Below are 18,839 nucleotides of genomic sequence, written 5' to 3' on the forward strand. Positions count from 1 at the left end.
AACATGCAAACTCCGCACAGAAAGGCCCTCGTCGGCCACGGGGCTCGAACCCGGACCTTCTTGCTGTGAGGCGACAGCGCTAACCACTACACCACTGTGCCGCCCCCTGACCTAGACTCATCTCATCTCATCTCATCTCATTATCTCTAGCCGCTTTATCCTTCTACAGGGTCGCAGGCAAGCTGGAGCCTATCCCAGCTGACTACGGGCGAAAGGCAGGGTACACCCTGGACAAGTCGCCAGGTCATCACAGGGCTGACACATAGACACAGACAACCATTCACACTCACGGTCAATTTAGAGTCACCAGTTAACCTAACCTGCATGTCTTTGGACTGTGGGGGAAACCGGAGCACCCGGAGGAAACCCACGCAGACACGGGGAGAACATGCAAACTCCACACAGAAAGGCCCTCGCCGGCCCCGGGGCTCGAACCCAGGACCTTCTTGCTGTGAGGCGACAGCGCTAACCACTACACCACCGTGCCGCCCTGACCTAGACTATATGGCCAAAAGTTTGTGGGCATCTGACCGTATGTGATTCTGCCCCAAACTGTTACCACAAAGCTGGAAGCACACAATTGTACAGGATGTCTTTGTATGTTGCAGCATTACAATATCCCTTCACTGGAACTATGGGGCCCAAAAATGTTCCAGCATGACTATGCCTCTGTACACAAAGCGAGGTCCATGAAGACATGTTTGGCTAAGCCTTCTTTGGGATGAACTGGAACACTGATTGTACCCCAGGCTTCCTCAGACAGAATCAGTCCCTGGCCTGACCTGACTAATGCTCTTGTGGCTGAATGATCACAAATCCCAACATCCCTGATGATTTGTACTGAGTGATTACTTGTGTATCTGGATTTGCTCTTTTTAATGTCATTTCAATGCTTTGGAAATACTATTGCTGCTCTAACGGTGATGCCAGAAAATCTCTCTGAATTGAATTGAATTGAATTGAACAGTACAGTTGACGGTAATACAGTAGTCGGTTGCTCGGAGTACACTGTGGAACTTCAGTGAAAACGTGTTTCTAGTCGGAAGCTTAGCGGTGTGACACACGACTTTCACGTGGAACGCCGAGTAAGTTAGTGCTCATTGCAATTACACGTTACATTGACAGCATTAGTGACGTCCGTACCGGGAGGTAATTTTGTTTGACTTTAAAGCATCTGTTTATGTAGATAACCGAAATGAGACTTAGTTAAATAGTGCACACGGAGAAAAAGTATGTGTAATTAAGCAGTAGAGCATAACTCAGTACTGTAAACCAAACGCAAGGGCGTTACGGAAATGAAAGAGATACTTTTAAGGCAGAGTGAAGTGTGTGTGACAGCAGTCACTAAAGCAATGGTGTATGTATGTGTACAGTGTCTTGCAAAAGTATTCATCCCCCTTGGTGTTTGTCCTGTTTTGTCGCATTACAAGCTGGAATTAAAATGGATTTTGGGGGGTTAGCACCATTTGATTTACACAACATGCCGACAACTTTAAAGGTGCACTTTTAAAAAAAAAAATGACAAACAATTCATATGAAGAAAAAAACCCTCCGCAGAACGCTGGAGTGTGCATAGGGATTCAGCCCCCGAGTCAATACCTTTTATTGCATTACAGCTGCAAGTCTCTTGGGGTACAGTATGTCTCTATTAGCTTAGCACAGGGGTTTCAAAGTGTGGGAGAGTCAGCCCCCCCTCACAGAGCAAATAAACAACAGCCCCCCCTACAATTTTTATTGTTGCTATACTTAATGTTCCATTCTCCGCTAAGATCTCCGCTGTGGATCTTTGCAGCTCCTTCGGTGTTATCTTTGGTGTGTCTATTGCATCTCTGATTAATGCCCTCCTTGCCTGGTCTGTGAGTTTTGGTGGGCAGCCTTCTCTTGTCAGGTTTGTAGTGGTGTGCCATATTCTTTCCATTTTGCTCTGATGGATTTAATGGTGCTCCGTGGGTTATTCAGAGTTTGGGATTTTTTTTTATAACCCAACCCTGATCCTGTTGGAGTGCTCCTTGGTTTTCATGTTGTTTGTTTAGTAGTGTTGCAGAGTCAGGGTCCTTCCAGAACAGGTTGATTTATACAGACATCATGTGACCCTTGGATTTACGAAAGGGGGTGAATACCTATTCATACTCCAGATTTCTGGTTTTTCATTTTAATTATCGTTTGTGTCACAAAAAAAAGTGCACCTTTAAAGTGGTCGGCATGTTGTGTAAATCAAATGGTGCTAACCTCCCAAAATCCATTTTAATTCCGGCTTGTAATGTGACAAAACAGGACAAACACCAAGGGGGATGAATACTTTTGCAAGACACTGTATGTATTTAAACATGGCACAAACCAAACCCTGCTCCTAGAGTCCCTCCTGTTCTGCACCATTTAATGTTTTCCCTTCTCCAATACACACTTCAGCTCAAGAAGTGCTGATTAGCTGAATCAGGCGTGTTCGTGCAGGGAATCCCATAAACATGCTGTTTACTCCACAGGGTTGGGAATCTGTAATCAAGATCCAGAGACTCATTTAAAGGTTAAATTTAGACTTATGTTTGAATTAGTCAAAACTCAGGATACTAAGTGTAGTCTGTTGTGTGCTGCACAGGGATGCCTAAAAGCGGCAGATCAGCAGTAACCTGTCCTAAGAAGAATGAGGACGTGGAAGTTCCTGCGAAACACAGAAAGACAGACACTGCCAGCTCTGCGTCTCCATTGTGCTTCGACTCTCCAGCCAGCTTCTTCCAGAGTCTGATCTCTCCGATGACTGTGGACGAGTTTTTCCAAGAGCACTGGGAGAAGAAACCATTGCTGCTGCAGAGATCAGACCCAGCGCTTGTGTCCTACTACCAGTCCCTCTTTCAGCTGTCAGATCTTAAACAGCTGTGTGCCCAGGGTCTGGAGTACACCAGAGATCTGAATGTTTTACGCTGCGTAAATGGCAACAAGTTGGTGATGAATAATGAGGGCCGAGTGAAATACAGCCAGCTGAGAAAGGATTTTAATCAGAAAAAAGCCACTATCCAGTTCCACCAGCCACAGCGGTTTAAGGTGGAGATTTTCAATCCAAGAGGGAATGACAAGTGTTTTTAATATAGGATAAGTGAAAGAATCAGGCTTGTCGTGTGTGTGTTTGTTTTCAGGACGAGTTGTGGCACATTCAGGAGCGGCTGGAGTGTTTCTTCGGGTCGCTGGTTGGATCCAACGTCTACATCACACCTGAGGATTCTCAGGGTCTACCGCCTCACTATGATGACGTGGAGGTAGGATTGAAGAGCATTCACCTGCTCATTTCACTAAAGTGCTTTCAAGTGCTCTGGTGAGTGTCAGCAGTCCCACAAATTCCAGTTTCCTAATCCGGAAAATATGTATCTGATGCACAAAAGTAGTATCTATAGGGTGAAATATAATGCAGCAAGCAACAAATATAACTAGTGCCAGTATTTGAAATGGGGGGGGTGTGTAAACCCATGACTGTGTGTTCTGAGTGCTTTCTTTCCCCCAGCATAGGTGTTTATTCTGCAGTTGGAGGGTGAGAAGCACTGGCGCCTGTACGAGCCGACTGTCCCACTGGCCCGCGAGTACAGCACCGAGCCTGAGGAGCGCATCGGAAAGCCCATTCACGACATCATACTGAAGGTGAACATGTAGGGCCTTGACACTAACAGCACGATGAACACGATGCGCAGATACTGAAAAGTTCACTCTGCTGCCCTCTGCTGGTCAGGCAATGAACTTCAGCTGTTACTGACAGCTCATGTTTTCTCTTCAGTGTTCTTGGAAGAATATTCAGTCCCTTTTTTGGTACACATAATTCTTATCCTGATGGACTGAAGTGTTTGAACATTTTGTCACCTATTTCTGTCCCTTTTGTGATTTAAAGTGGCTTTTTAATAATAATAATAATAATAATAATAATAGATTTAGGCACTGCCTAAAAGCGGAGCTCCCATCTGTTTCTGGGTTGTAGACTTATATTTTGTTTTATTTTTTTACCGGCTAACACTGGCCACTAGGCAGTGTGTATGACTGGTAATTACTAACACTGGCCACTAGGCGGCGTCTATGACTGGTAATTACTAACACTGGCCACTAGGCGGCGTCTATGACTGGTAATTACTAATACTGGCCACTAGGCGGCGTCTATGACTGGTAATTACTAACACTGGCCACTAGGCGGCGTCTATGACTGGTAATTACTAACACTGGCCACTAGGCGGCGTCTATGACTGGTAATTACTAACACTGGCCACGAGACGGCGTGTATGACTGGCAGTTACTAACACTGGCCACTAGGCGGTGTGTGTGACTGGCAATCACTAACTGGCCACGAGGCGGTGTGTATGACTGGCAGTTACTAACACTGGCCACGAGGTGGCGTGTATGACTGGCAGTTACTAACAGTGGCCACTAGGCGGTGTGTGTGTGTGACTGGCAATTACTAACACTGGCCACGAGGTGGCGTGTATGACTGGCAGTTACTAACAGTGGCCACTAGGCGGTGTGTATGACTGGTAATTACTAACACTGGCCACTAGGCGGTGTGTATGACTGGTAATTACTAACAGTGGCCACTAGGCGGTGTGTATGACTGGTAATTACTAACACTGGCCACTAGGTGGTGTGTATGACTGGTAATTACTAACACTGGCCACTAGGTGGTATGTATGACTAGCAGTTACTAACACTGGGCACTAGGTGGTGTTTAGGACTGGCAATTACTAATACAGGTAGTCGTCGACTTGCGACTGCGTTTGGTTATAACTGACCGGTCGTAAACTGATCTGGTCGTAAGTCGGCCTATATTAAATAAATGTAAGTATGTTGTGATGTGTAATGATATTGTAATCATCTTAAAGTCTTATTTTATCAACATTTTCTTATTTCATTACCTTGGCTCATTATTTGGTTTAAGTCAAACACTGCAGGGGTGAAAGTAACTTTTATTTCTTGCCGGTATATTATTTTGAGCCATAGTGTGCGTGCGCATCGAGCGCCGAAAAATACACCTAATTATTTATTATTGTCTACTTATCAAGCATTCAATAGGACTTCTTATCACTCAGTAGTACTAGTATAGTACTTTTTTATCACACTATCACTCTTTCATCCACCTGTATCAGTTTTTGATTATAAATAAATTGCAAACACATCATTTCAACAACACAATCATTTTAATTAATTTTTTTTTTTAGCTGAACAGTTGAAAACTAACTTTTTTCATTTTGGACATTGGACACAGAACAGTGTAACAGAAAAGTGAAAGTTACTTTGATTACCAGCTGCGCACATTATAGCATAAGATCTGGTTAAGCCGTACGCGCGCTGTAGCTCGCTCGTTGTTTGTCCAGCGAAACACTGCACACACAATAGAAGAGGCTGGATGCAGTGTTGCCAGATTGGGCGGTTTTAAGTGCATTTTGGCGGGTTTTGAACATGTTTTGGGCCGGAAACTGTCAGCAGTATCTGGCAACACTGGCTGGATGCAGGGCGCTGCCGGGAGCTGGGGCGGAAACTGTCGCACGCTCAGCTGGGAAACACTTGCCAGTCATAACCAGACGGTCGTAAAGTCGATCGGTCGTAAGTCGCATAGGTCGTAAGTCGACGATTACCTGTACTGGTATGGTGGAGGCACGCACAGGACCGAAACCATCAGAAAACAACTCGATGGGTTTTTTTATGTATTCACACTCTATGCCTATGGGGATCTGCTCCGCTTATAATTTTTATTCATAACACACTTTACATTTAGAGCAAATCTCAAAGTGCTACAAAGTAGAAACATCACTCAAAAGACAAATAGAAACAACATAAAAATGATAACTAAGAGTCATATGTTCTGCTAAAAAGAAATGTTTTTTAAGTTCTCTCAGTAGTCTGTAGTGCCCTCAGATGGTCAGGGAGGGCATTCCATAGGCAAGGGGCAGCAGAACAGAAGGCAAGATCTACTCAAATTAAATCTATATACTTTTTATATTGATTTAATTTTTTTTATCCCCCCGGCATAAAATGCAGGGGGGGGGGGGTATATAGCTATCGCTCTGTCTGTCTGTCTAAACATTTTAGGTTCCAGAGCATAACTCAAACTATTAGGAATTTTTTTTCACGAGACCTGACAGTTATGTTAAGTGACTAGAGGAGTTGTGCCTTTTGACATTTTGGGATTTCTGTCATTTTATATTTTTTCCGTATTTCCATGGCAACCAATTCAACTTAAGAAACTTTGGAGTTGAGTTTCATGCCAGGGGGATACATCATCTCCTGATGACTCTTGTTTCCCTCAGATAGACGGTGCTTTTATTCTAGCTTGCTTGTGTTTCCATTGTGCATACTTTTTATCCCCCACTGGTGATTTTCCTCCGTCCTTCCCTCCCAGGAAGGGTGCTCACCTTCTGAAATCAACAGTTTTTGGAGGAATTTCACGAAACTTAACGGGATTCTTTGTTATATGTCGTTAATATGCATATTGTAATTTCGTTAAATTTGGTCGCATTTTACCAGAGTTACAGCCCTTGATTAACAAAATTATACTTTGACAATTTCATGAGTGTGTTTTCCTTCTGAAATCAACTCCTCTCACAATTTTTGGAGGAATTTCATGAAACTTGGCAAAACACCTTGTTATATATCAGTAGTATGCATATTGTAATTTTGTTCAATTCGGTTGCATTTTACCAGAGTTATGGCCCTTGATTAACAACCTTGTACTTTCACAATTTCATGAAGGTGTGTTCACCTTCTGACATCAGCTCCTCTCACAATTTTTGGATGAATTTCTCAAAACTCGGCAGAAGGCCTCGTTATATGACGGTAATATGCTTATTGCAATTTAATTTCATTGGTGAAAATTTGACCAGAGTTTTGACCCTTGATTAAATAACTTGTACTTTGACAATTTCATGAGCGTGTACGTTCTTCTGAAATCAACTCCTCTCTCAGTTTTTTGGAGGAATTTCACGAAACTTGACAGGATTCTTTGTTATATGTCGGGAATACGCATATTGCAATTTCATTCAATTCAGTCGCATTTTACCAGAGTTATAGCATAGTTGCTAGCGGGGGATATTGTGCTCTCCAAGCACACTTGTTGATTATGCATTTTGTGTGTGTGTTTTTAGGCAGGTGATCTGTTGTACTTCCCCAGAGGAACCATTCACCAAGCAGACACACCTGCAGGAGTGGAGCACTCCACACACCTCACTCTCAGCACATATCAAATCATGTACGTGTGCATGCATACACACACCACCTGCGTTCTAATGTAGTATTTCTCACTCTATAAGGTAGTATAATATTTCTATCTCCTTCCTGCATTTCATTCCCAGGTCATGGGGTGACCTCGTGTTAGACGTCTTCCCTGGTTTGATGTTTGACTCGATGAAGAATGACCTCAGCTTGCGTCGTGGTTTACCCAGAAACCTCCTGACTGTAAGAGCATCACGTTTTCCTTATTGCTACTACTTGAGGTGACTAAAATGAAAATCCTGTACGCACTGATTCACTAACAGGTTTCCACACTAATTAATATTTCAGTTTAGTAGGGCTGTTTATTGACTTGCAGTACCAGTCAAAACTTTGCACACGTCTTCGACAACCCCAAATTAGAAAAAGGTGGGACGGTATGAAAAATGCAAATTAAAAAAAAAAAAAAGCATTGATTTCTAAATTGACTTGCATTTCATGTTTTGTCTGGTCAACTTAATTTCATTTCATTTGTTAATATACAGCCATTACTGCGTTTCAGGCCCGCAACATTTAATGTAATTATAAAAGGATATAAAGCATCATGCGGTGTTATTGAGCTTTTGTCAGATTGCTGTAGTATAAGAGGAGCAAAATGTTTCAGGACATATTGTTATTGGAAAATAATAACTTTGGGCTCTGATCATTACTATGTCACCACTCCACTGTGGCTTATTTTCCTTTTAACAGCATGTCCTGTTGTTTTAATCTTTACATGACAACTGTTGCTCATGGAAGGTCATGTTAGGAAGACTCGTGTCAAACAGCGAAGAACTTTACATTTCTCAAGTCCGAAACAAATGACCGAGAGCTGATGTCAAGAAGGACAAAAGCAAAGTTGCTAGCACATGTGCGAAGTGATGCACTAAAGCATTTTTTTTTTTTCGTATTGTGTGAACATTTTTAAACAGTCTTAATCTTCAGGAACAAAGGAGTAACCCTGCACTTTGCTCCATTACAAACTACAAGAAGTCAGACTATGAAGACATGGGCATCATCATCCATCTCTTTTTCAGGGACATCAGATCCATATTCTCTTTTGCAGTCTGAAAAACTAGTGTGTACATTTCCAGATTTTCTCGAATAGTGTTTGGGCCGCGAAGTGCCATCTAGTAGGCTGTGAAATTTTTTTCAAGTTTGAGGCCAAATACTAAATAGTTCAGGATGTTGTAGTGTCCCAAATCCGGTAGCTGGTTTGCTGTACGCTTTTCAAGTGGAATAAATACATTTGTGGGTAAATTAAAAAGAACAAGCCTTTATTTTTGTCACATTTAACCTGTGTATGTGCGTACACAGAGAGAGAGTGAGAGAGTGCGGCGGGCTGGGTAAATTATATAGATCTGTGGTGCCTGCTGGAAAAGAAGAGCAGGGAAGATTGAGAATTGAACAGCTGTGGTTTGTTTACACCCGATACTAAAACTTGTAGCGTCCTAGCAACCATCACAAAGACACGTACAAAAAGCCCAGAAATTCCTCCTTACCTGGGAAAAAAAACGACACAGGATTTATCTTAAAGATCTAGGGATCAGGATACTTCAGCTAAGCCACATATAAAAAGTTGCACTCAACCTGGAAGAGCATGGAGTTCATCTGTGTCTCCGTGTAGAACAATGTCTGCAGCACCAGGTAGTTTGAGATGTTGAGGAACTCAATGGATGGATAATTTTTCAACTCCTAATGAATGAATGAATAACTTTGTTTAATCATAAGTTGATCAGCAGAGCTGGTGGGGTCATGCGTGTGCAAATAATTACAAATACAAAAGACTAAAAATATACACAATCTTTTTATTAAAATCCCCACTTAAATCTGTTAATGATCTTCATATTTAGTTCCGGCTACAACAGGATCAAAATTTATTTTACTAATGTCAAATTTAGCTAGTAAATTTTTCCTTCATAGGAAAAATCCTTCTTTGTTAGCATGTAAGGATCTAATCCCACTGAGTGGTTTCTGTGTCCACTTCTTTTGAGTGTACTACTTGGTTTTAATAACTTGCTTGCTTGCTGAACACAAACATGGCAATACGTTCTTGTGTTAATGGACCAGACTCCACTTTTGGATCATTAATCCCTTTAGACTGAGAATGCCCTGCATGCAGGGTTTTATATTGGCTTCTGGTACATCCATACAGTTTTAAATACAATACCTGCAATTAAAAATAGTTTTTTTATTGCATTTATTTAATTCCTGGGCTCCCATCTGGAACAGGGAGTGATGTTGCATCCTATTAAATACACTTTACAATAGATTATTAGATTCTAATAGAAGAGATGAGCCAAAATAATTGGGGATCTTTTTTAATGAGTCCTGACTTGTTTACAAGTATGAATAGGTGGGCCTTAAAAGGTTGAGAACCCCTGATCTAGAACATCAGATTCCTGAGAAGTGGTGTTGCATCTTCTACCTGTTCAATAATTCCATTATAAATTGACTTAAACCTGTTTTAATGTTGACCACCTCATTTCTGTTCTGCTGTGTGTGTCAGTCTGCACACATGGGTTCCGAGGTAAAGAAGCAAGTGTGTACAGTTCTGAGAAGTCTCGCGGCGCGACTGGAACACGATGAACAGGATCTGCGTTCCTCTGAGATGAGAAGAGACTTCATCTCCAACAGACTCCCACCTTACCACCTGCAGGAGGAAGACCTCGCTCCAGGTGTGTGCGCGCGCGCAATGTTTATGATGATGATAAAGTCCAGCTGGCTCCAGATAATAAATCTAAATTTACACTGGACCCTTTCAAAGCCACAACTGACCCGATAATGGACTAGAACGTGTATATACACCATTGAAAGCGTAAAATGGAGTGATACACCTGCTAATGGAGGTTTTACTTCCCTTTTTCTTGAAGCTGGAAAGTTGCCAACGCTGGAGGACTCGGTGTGTGTGAGGTTCAGAGAGCATATGGTGTTAACATTGGAGCCCAGTCCAGATAACACGGTATGTCCGTCTCTTTTGAGTTTACTAGCATTTGTCGCCATTAGTCACATGAAAAAAAGACACTTTTCCCTTTAGGATGAGGCTATGAAGTTGGCAGCATTCGTGCTACACTCGCTGAGGAACAAAAGGGAGACGCACATGATGGGACCTCAGGATCATCATCATGAGGAGGATGAAGAAGAGGAGGATGAAGAGGAAGAGAAGACAGTACAGGTAACATAAAAACAAACAACTGCTGAGTATAGTGATTAGAACAGAAACCTTTCTCAGCTACAAGAATTTAGTCGGTGAATTATGTTTAACTGGACCACGTCAATGTGTTTTTCATATAGAACCATAAGGGTCAGAAACGTACAATGAACAATTTCTAAGCCTGATTGGTCACTTGAATAATAATAGTCTGAATTAGAACAGCAGTTTGAATAATGTTAAGGATTGATTTAAGAAATGTGACGCATTTCCAAGTTTTTTGGGTTTTATGAATGGACAGGTAATGAATAAAACTCTCATCGCTCTGAAAAACAAACACGTCTATAACAGGCCTAATACCAGAGCTCCGAATATGGTAAGGGTTGTTTTACAATCAGGGTACAAAGTTCAAAAACTGGTACAAGAACCAGTTTAAGTGAAGGACAAGTTAAAGAACAGATAGGCATGTGTAATAGTTTGTATTATAACTAAGTGTAGCTTTAAGCAGGGCTGGGAGAAACAAATGAAGTGATTCTCGGAGAGGACTTTTTTTGACAATTCAGAATCCACTACTTCCATAGTGCTTTTAAATATAAGGCTGTAAGCGTTGTGTTAGTTGTCTCTAATATTTATGTCCCAATATCTTGACCACATTTTAGGATGAAAATAATCATTTTAGATATGTTATTTTATATTGAAAAATTAGCCGTCTCGGAGAGGACGTTTTTTTGACACAATTACATACTAATTTGATCAAAATAGTCTGAAAACTTACTGGCATTCAACATTAAAACTTAACTATGTTTCCAATGATATGGAACCAAATATTTGTTTTATGGTATAAAGAATGATTTAAGTGCATCCCTTCTGGAGCTACCTGTGGTCAAAAAAGCTCTTTTTCTAAATGACACGAGTAATTTTGCTAAATATGACACACATTGCCATACATTCACCAAAAATAACGTTATCACAATTTTTTTTTGCATGGTAAATAGAGCTATCACAGGGCTACAATAAACAACCAAGTTTATTTAGTCAAGCCTTTTGATATTGAAGATAAGTGTTAAATTTTTAGCTTGCGTACCCTGATTGTAAAACAACCTGTAATGCATCGACCTGATTAAAAAAAAAATGTATGGTTTTTGCAACCGTATGACATCCACTGCCTTGTCAACTCTCACAACTTTGCCACGAGACTCATGATTTTTCAGAAAAAAAAATATATTCATGGAAAACAAAGCATTATCGATGCACCAGTGCGTGCTATGGCTACGATATCGTGTTTCCAGAAGCCCAGTGAAGGAGCTTTTGAAAGCGGTTGACAGCTGTGCATCCGTATGTACGTGGCCCACCAGACAATGAAACTTGTATCTTTATTTACAAAAGATAGACGGGTTTTTATCCAGCACTTATTTTTCAAAAATAACATGGGATTATTTATGAACACACACTTAGGGCTGTGCGATGTCCCCTTAATTGGCATCGACGATGTTTACAGTGCAAACATCGTGATGGACGATCATATCGTGGGCGGGGGGAGGGGGGATTTTAATACCACATTATTAAATATATTATTATTATTATTATTATTATTAAAAGCATTAGATACTCATCCGAGGCTTTGGCACGTAAAGAAAAAAAAGCGCTAGGTGATGTGGAATATTTGGCCTTGATAACGGATATGTGGTCCAGCTGCAACATGATGCCCTACATGTCAGCTACCGTACATTATGTGGACCGAGAGTGGGCAATGCAGTCCAAATGCCTGCAGACGAGTTTCATGCCAGAGACACATTCAGTGGACAATTTAGAAGACGCATTGCGCGAGACACTTGCCGAATGGAAAATAGAGGAGAAAAAGATCGCCTGTATAACAACGGGGCGAATATTGTCACAGCCATCAGGCAATTGAGATGCCGTGGTTAAGTTGTTTTGGGCACAATTTGAACCTGGCCATAACCAATTCGCTTGCGCAACAGAGGGCCAGTACAGACCGAGTGTTTGGAGTTTGCCGAGCAGTCAATACTGCGTTTGCGCACAGCTGGCTTCGGAGAAATGAGCTGCGCAAAGCGCAGGTGGAAATGAACCTCCCCGAGCACTCACTGATCACGGTAAGATATTAATCTGCTCTAGCAATGAAAGACTAGTATTCAAACTATGAGAAGAAACTACACTTAAGCTATTACTCATTGTTTATTTACACCATATCAATTGAAGATGCGTTTCGGCCTTTAGTGCGCACTTGAACGCGCTAATTTTTCCAATTTATTAGTGTTTGAATTATTGCACCAGCTTTTAAAATCATGATTTAATATTGTTTTTTGGTTTTTTTTACTGTCTTTACATTTGTCAGAATCACCTTCATTCTTCCATTTGGTTTGACATTATGGCTTAGAGTGGACCATTTTGTGTCTGAAAGTAGGCCTATTTACCAGATTAAAGTTATTTGACTTCTGCCGAAGTCTGCGCTTCACTGCCGTTTGAGGTGCAATATTTCCCGACTGAAGTCGTTAATAGTGGCTATTTGTTTGAACAACATGACAAATTTTACATTAAAAGTATAGTGTAGGCTAAAAAATGAAGTCAAAATTTATTATTAGTAGTATACTGTATTTGTGTAACCACGTTATGTTCACTAGCACGTCCCTGCACCATAGCCTACGTGAACAAGCGGTAATAGGATATTACTTTATAATGATTTATATAATTATGTATTTATTATTATATGTTATATATTAAACAAAACTAACAAAAAACTAACTTTTTAGGTTAAATAGGCCCAGATGATACCGTATATGCATGATTATGACAGGAGGGGGCGTGGTATCACGATGGTGGCTCTCCATCGTGATGGACGACCACCATCGTCGATGGACGATGGCATCGTCTATCGGCACAGCCCTACACACACTACTGATTTTTTTTTTTAATTTTCCTACCTGAACGGTTTCTTACTCTGCCCACTTGTGTAAACAATTATTGTATAGTTCAATAGCAATCATGAGTATCTTTCTTTAGTGTTGGATAATCTAAAGCTATCATAGCTCAATATCGGTTAGTTCTTATGTCCAAGAATATTCAAGTCGTAACTATACGGTAATGATGTAAAGTGAAAGTGCTGTCCACCAGGGTCACACCATAGTAAATATGTATTCGTAACAAGTGATGGGAATAACGGCGTTAAAAATAAGCGGCGTTACTTACAATAAAATGCTCTGCGTTACTTTATTAATGCTGTTTTCATCTGGCACGCTGCTCGTTCAGCCTTTCTTTACTCTGCTTTAGTGTGGGGCGGGGAGACGCGAGACAACGGCATAGTCAGCCAATCAGAGTAGATTTGGACAACATGCTGTACGTAGGTAGGCTCCGCCTACTGCGCACACTTTCAATCAGAAGACACCGCGATGGCGAGCGGTCAGCCCAAGACTGCGCTTTCAAATTGGAAATACAGCCATTGCTTTTCATTACTTGAAATAAAAGGCAAAAATGTGTACGTGCAATGCACATTATGTCGAGGAACAAAGCGTTTGTCCTCGTCAGTGGCCAGTAATTAGTAACGATTTTAATAACTACAAAAATATATTAAATTTGATAGATGTCTTATCTCACATTGTCCCACAAAAATATTAATATAGTGTAGATAACGTTACTAACTGGTTCTGTTAAGTGTCCATTTCAGTCATTAAACACATTTAACATTCACTTTTATTATGATTACACTAATTGAATTTTTTTTTGTTGGGGGGGGGACACAAAATGTAACGGAATAATTACTTTCCCTGGTAATTAGTTACTTTTATGACAAAGTAACTCAGTTACTAACTCAGTTACTTTTTGGGAAAAGTAACTATAATTACTTTTTGAAAGTAACGTGCCCAACACTGTTCGTAACTGCGATGCACACCGCTATTATTGGTCTCACTGTCACAAGACAATGCAGCAGTTTGTTGATGTGAAACACTACATTACGCAATTTGATGGTTCATATACTTTTATTCTTCTTCTATTCAGGTTGATTTTGTGCCCTTGTGAATATTTTGCTTATACACTCAGCAGGAGCTCGGCTTTGAGGCACTGCCTAAATATCTATATTGTTGGGGTTATCTGTCGATTTTATTTATTTTTATTCTTCCCACGCTTATATTTCTGCTGCAGGGTCTGGATTTCCCCATGTCGCACCTCCCTGCTCTGCAGCAACTCCTGAGTGGAGAGCGACTCCGTGTAGCTGAGCTGCCACTGCAGCAGGATGCTGATAAACTGGGCCTCGTGCTCGGACTCTGGACCCAGGGATTGCTGCAGGTCTGCTAACCAGACGTGCACAATATAGAAAATGATAGCAACATTGGGGGGGAGGCAATTTGAGGGAAGTCTGTGCCTTGTGTGAGCCTTCGAAGATTCGGCGGTTATACTGCCTTCCAACCAGAAAGCATGAGTGATGACACTGACCTCATCTCCTATTGTTGTTCAGCGTGTGATCCACAGCTTACAGGCTTCTCATACTCTTGCACTACTGACCTGCCTGTCCAGTTGGAATATCAGCAATATGGGAGAGTGACACATGAGCATGTGTAACAGTAAAGGTATTCTTCTGGTACATACTGTGCTATTGTGTCGTGATGTCTCAGTCTGAGTGACGTGTAGCAAGGATCCTCTCAGTACCATTGTGAGAGCAACACTCCCGTTCTTTCCGGTACGGTCTAGGATCTGCTGTCTTCCAGATAAAGGGCTGGAAACTTTTCATTCAACCAGCACACCAGCTTGTAATATCTTTAATCTTAATAACATTTAAAAACAGAGCTTAATAACTGTACACATTTCCTTTGCACATGGCATTCAATACATACATCTTTTCCCGAATATCATACACGCAGCGCTCTGTGATAAATCCAGTGATTTGACCAGCTTTAAATAATTCTCTGTACACAGCCTGACTACCAGAAGTAAGCGCTGGCTCTCGGCCCGTGTTTGTCTGAGTAAAGGGAGTTTTGACATCATTTGAGGCTGAAAGAGGACATCAAGTGTTCTAATCCAGTAGCAGTGCATAAGGGGAATGCACTAAACTTACAAAAGGGCCAGTCCTGTTCAAATGAAGAGCTTAATAGTGCAAATGTGCTTTAGAGAACAAAAAAAAAGCAAGCATATAATTCCTACTCTTTATGTTGCCTCAAACAGGAACTGCAAACTGCTCTGTTCTCCTCACGTAGTCTGCGCTTGAACAGTCCTAGACTTGCGTAGTGGTTTTGGGTGTTGGTCACCTCTCGAAACAGGCTTTCCTCCTCGTTTGTTCTAAACTATGACACAAAACAGAACCTCCAGCTTTTGATTACACTTGGTGGTATTCACCATGATCAGAACCGAATCAACTGCCTAAACATCACCTAATGGGTTGAACAAGTTGATGTGTTAGGATTGAGATGCAGAACTTAATGAGAACTGCTGAGGCTCCTCAGGGCGAGGTTTTAAGGAACAGTGATTTCAGCCTGTTCGTCTGTAGCTGGGTGGAGGCAGTGCTGTTTAGTTTGAAACTGTCCATGTTTCAGGGAAACAGATACTTGGCCTCAGCACTAAAGCACCTCTATGTCCCAGAACTGTGTGGCTCGATCAGGACAAAACTCACTGAGGATCATATGGTCCTTGTCTATTCCACTCCCTCCTGAAACACCACCAGCAGAAAGGCTCCAGTCAGGTTTCCAGAATGCATTGAAGCGATGTGTACAAGCATCAGAAATTGCGGGGTTTATTTTTTTGCAATAAAAACGTGGTGAAATGCTTTATATGCAAAACAGTAATAGAGCAGCGGCTACAATTAGTCAATTATCGACACCTTTTCAGATACAACAGTTATTATTGGTTAATTAATCGACCTGAAGACCCCCCTCGCCTTTTGATCTTGTCGTCTGATGACACAGGAAAGCATGGTGGAAAGATCATGGACATGTTTTTACTTCTCAAATTCACCGATATTTCATGATCTCCTTGACCTACCATATTGGCTCGAATATAAGACGGTGTTTTTGTTGTAAAAAATAGCTCTTAAAAAGGGGGGGTCGTCTTAAATTCGCAGACTGGACAAAATGCCGCCAAAAATGAAAGTGAAAGTGAGGACAGTGAGAGTGAGCAAAGTGAGGCTGAGGATCTCTGTGCTGAGTAGCTGTAATTTTAGCAAACTACCCTTTCCATTGTTTCAGTTGTTTATTATTGTAAACCTTAATGTATTGTTTAATGCATTGTTTAAAACATTTGCACTGTTCTGCAAATTTATTCCATATACCCGTAGGCTATGGGAAGTTAATGCATTGACATTCTGAAGTTTATGAACTTTCAATCTAAACCTGACAAATTTGTTGAATTAATGCAATTTAAATGTTTTAATTTGGCTTGTCTAGTAGCCTGCAGTTTAGCCTCTTTGTTTTACTTCTATGAACAGTGTTCACGGAAATGACCTCTATTTAAATGTGAAAAACAAAAGCCTCCAATTTTAAACAGAATTTTGAAATAAATACGCGTTATATGAATGAACATTTGGTCTTCAAAAAACTTTTTCCCCAAAGATGAACTTGGAAAAGGGGGGGTCGTCTTATATTCGGGCCAATACGGTACTTTGTTTCTTACGCTTTCATTTGGCAGTCGCCGTTCTGTATCTAAACGCGCGTTTGAGAAGTCACGTGAGGTGTCGATAATAGTGATCACTTTCACCGGTGTCCAACATTATCGACACCCTGTGGAATTAAGTGACATTTACAACTGTTATGGATCGATCTTTGTGTAACATTGTTAAAGTTTTTTTTTTTTAAAGTGTTGTGATTTTATAATTATTTGTTTTCTGATTCATAACAGAATGGAATGCTTAGAGTATTTGGAATCCAATTGGAATACATAGAATTAGACCAGAATCAAATTCCTAGCATATAAAAAATTACATGCTTGAAATATTCAGATTTTGCTATTCCGTTCAGAAAATTTTTTTTGCAGTTTGTTGTAAATATCTACACCACATATTACAATATCAGTAGACATTTTCATGTGGTTACAATGTCAATTGCCTGTTGACATTTATTGGTAAACTACAAATGAATGATTTAACAAAATGTGATCTATGAAAATACTTAAAGTGGAACAAAAAGATTTGACACAGGTTAAACATTGTTTGCAAACATTAGAATTACTTCATTTACGTAAGTATCGATATTTATATTAAAGATGTTTTGTTAATACCACATACCAATTATTTTTTATAAATAATCATCTGGATGGAGCGGCACGGTGGTGTAGTGGTTAGCGCTGTCGCCTCACAGCAAGAAGGTCCGGGTTCGAGCCCCGTGGGTTTCCTCCGGGTGCTCTGGTTTCCCCCACAGTCCAAAGACATGCAGGTCAGGTTAACTGGTGACTCTAAATTGACCGTAGGTGTGAATGGTTGTCTGTGTCTATGTGTCGGCCCTGTGATGACCTGGCGACTTGTCCAGGGTGTACCCCGCCTCTCGCCCGTAGTCAGCTGGGATAGGCTCCAGCTTGCCTGCGACCCTGTAGAACAGGATAAAGCGGCTAGAGATAATGAGATGAGATCATCTGGATGTCAAATTGTAGAATGGTGTCACGTGATCTGACGCGCTAAGTAATCTGGAATCAACTTCCACTAGAAAAAGAAAGTTTGAGTGATTATTCATGCACAATTTACGTATTGAAAGTCTTTTTTACTTTTGCACTGGCCAAAAGATCGTTAAGGTGTCGATAATTGTAGCCGCCGCTCTAATCAGGTAATAAATGATAAAGAAAACTTACCTTTCTGATCCAGTACTAGGCTGTGGTTTAAATGAGAAGCGATAGTCCCATTTTCATTTAAACTCCACCTTTGATTCAGTCGCCCATGCTCTTCCCATAAAGCCACTCTGGCCCCCGCACCTGCCTTCCCACCAATCACAGACATGCAGCCCTTCCCCACCTGTACACACGTTTACAGCTTTGAGTAGACGCCCTTATCCACAGCGACTTACAGAAGTGCTTGGTGGTCTACACATAGCTGTCCATAACAATTCTACTTGTCAATCAAAACTGGAGTCTGTGCTTCAAGCAGATTACATTTCACCATGCTGAGTGCTCAGATCCTTCATTTTATAGCAGCTATGCTTATCTGTATTCAGGTTTTGCTGACCTGTGCAACTCTCCGATTGGATTCAAGTTCTATCAAGCTCTATAGTTAGAACTCTATTTTTAGCCATGTGACACTTTAATTTGAGACTGTGAAACAGGAAAGCAATTACAGCATAGTCTGTTATGGAAAGCTGAATCTGTGCCTGGGTGATGATGACTATGGTTAGTTTGCACACTGAATATGTGCTACACTATAATAAATATCATGCAGTTAACAGTTATTCCACAAAATCGAGTCATACATGAGCAGATATCTGACGAGGTACATCGCGCCAAGTCGGCTATAAGCCATGCATGATGAGTGATCCACATTCACTGGATTTTGAGAAAC

General features: G+C 41.0%; 2 protein-coding genes across 3 annotated transcripts in view; one reads left to right on the plus strand and one right to left on the minus strand.

The window, feature by feature from the left end:
• The first annotated feature begins 1,042 nt into the window (after positions 1-1,042).
• Positions 1,043-14,954, plus strand: riox2 (ribosomal oxygenase 2). Of its 2 annotated transcripts, none has more exons than XM_060909376.1 (10): positions 1,043-1,085; positions 2,597-3,039; positions 3,132-3,251; positions 3,499-3,627; positions 7,107-7,210; positions 7,314-7,416; positions 9,719-9,887; positions 10,083-10,171; positions 10,247-10,384; positions 14,516-14,954. In XM_060909376.1, exons 2-10 carry the CDS (start codon positions 2,599-2,601, stop codon positions 14,666-14,668), a joined length of 1,446 nt encoding a protein of 481 aa, XP_060765359.1. In that variant the 5' UTR covers positions 1,043-1,085; positions 2,597-2,598; the 3' UTR covers positions 14,669-14,954. The 2 variants fall into 2 exon arrangements, with proteins under 2 accessions (XP_060765359.1, XP_060765358.1); XM_060909375.1 differs by having other exon boundaries at positions 1,061-1,149.
• LOC132873630 (uncharacterized) overlaps positions 14,334-18,839 on the minus strand; it is a 109,170-nt gene continuing 104,664 nt past the window's right edge. Inside the window, exons 21-22 of the mRNA XM_060909374.1 lie at positions 18,140-18,299; positions 14,334-16,013 (exon numbers count right to left, since the gene is read on the minus strand). Coding sequence (XP_060765357.1) covers positions 15,925-16,013; positions 18,140-18,299 — 249 coding nt within the window. The 3' untranslated portion in view covers positions 14,334-15,924. The remainder of the gene's footprint in view (positions 16,014-18,139; positions 18,300-18,839) is intronic.

The sequence above is a fragment of the Neoarius graeffei genome, chromosome 25, assembly GCF_027579695.1.
Source record: "Neoarius graeffei isolate fNeoGra1 chromosome 25, fNeoGra1.pri, whole genome shotgun sequence".
In the NCBI taxonomy this organism is placed as follows: Eukaryota; Metazoa; Chordata; class Actinopteri; order Siluriformes; family Ariidae; genus Neoarius; species Neoarius graeffei.

Bases quoted from the DNA above. Each gene is read 5' to 3' on its own strand.
- riox2 (XM_060909376.1), top strand. From the start codon at position 2,599: ATGCCTAAAAGCGGCAGATCAGCAGTAACCTGTCCTAAGAAGAATGAG. The intron at 3,252-3,498 runs GTAGGATTGAAG...CCCCCAGCATAG, and splicing joins CTCACTATGATGACGTGGAG to GTGTTTATTCTGCAGTTGGA. The intron at 7,417-9,718 runs GTAAGAGCATCA...TGTGTGTGTCAG, and splicing joins TACCCAGAAACCTCCTGACT to TCTGCACACATGGGTTCCGA.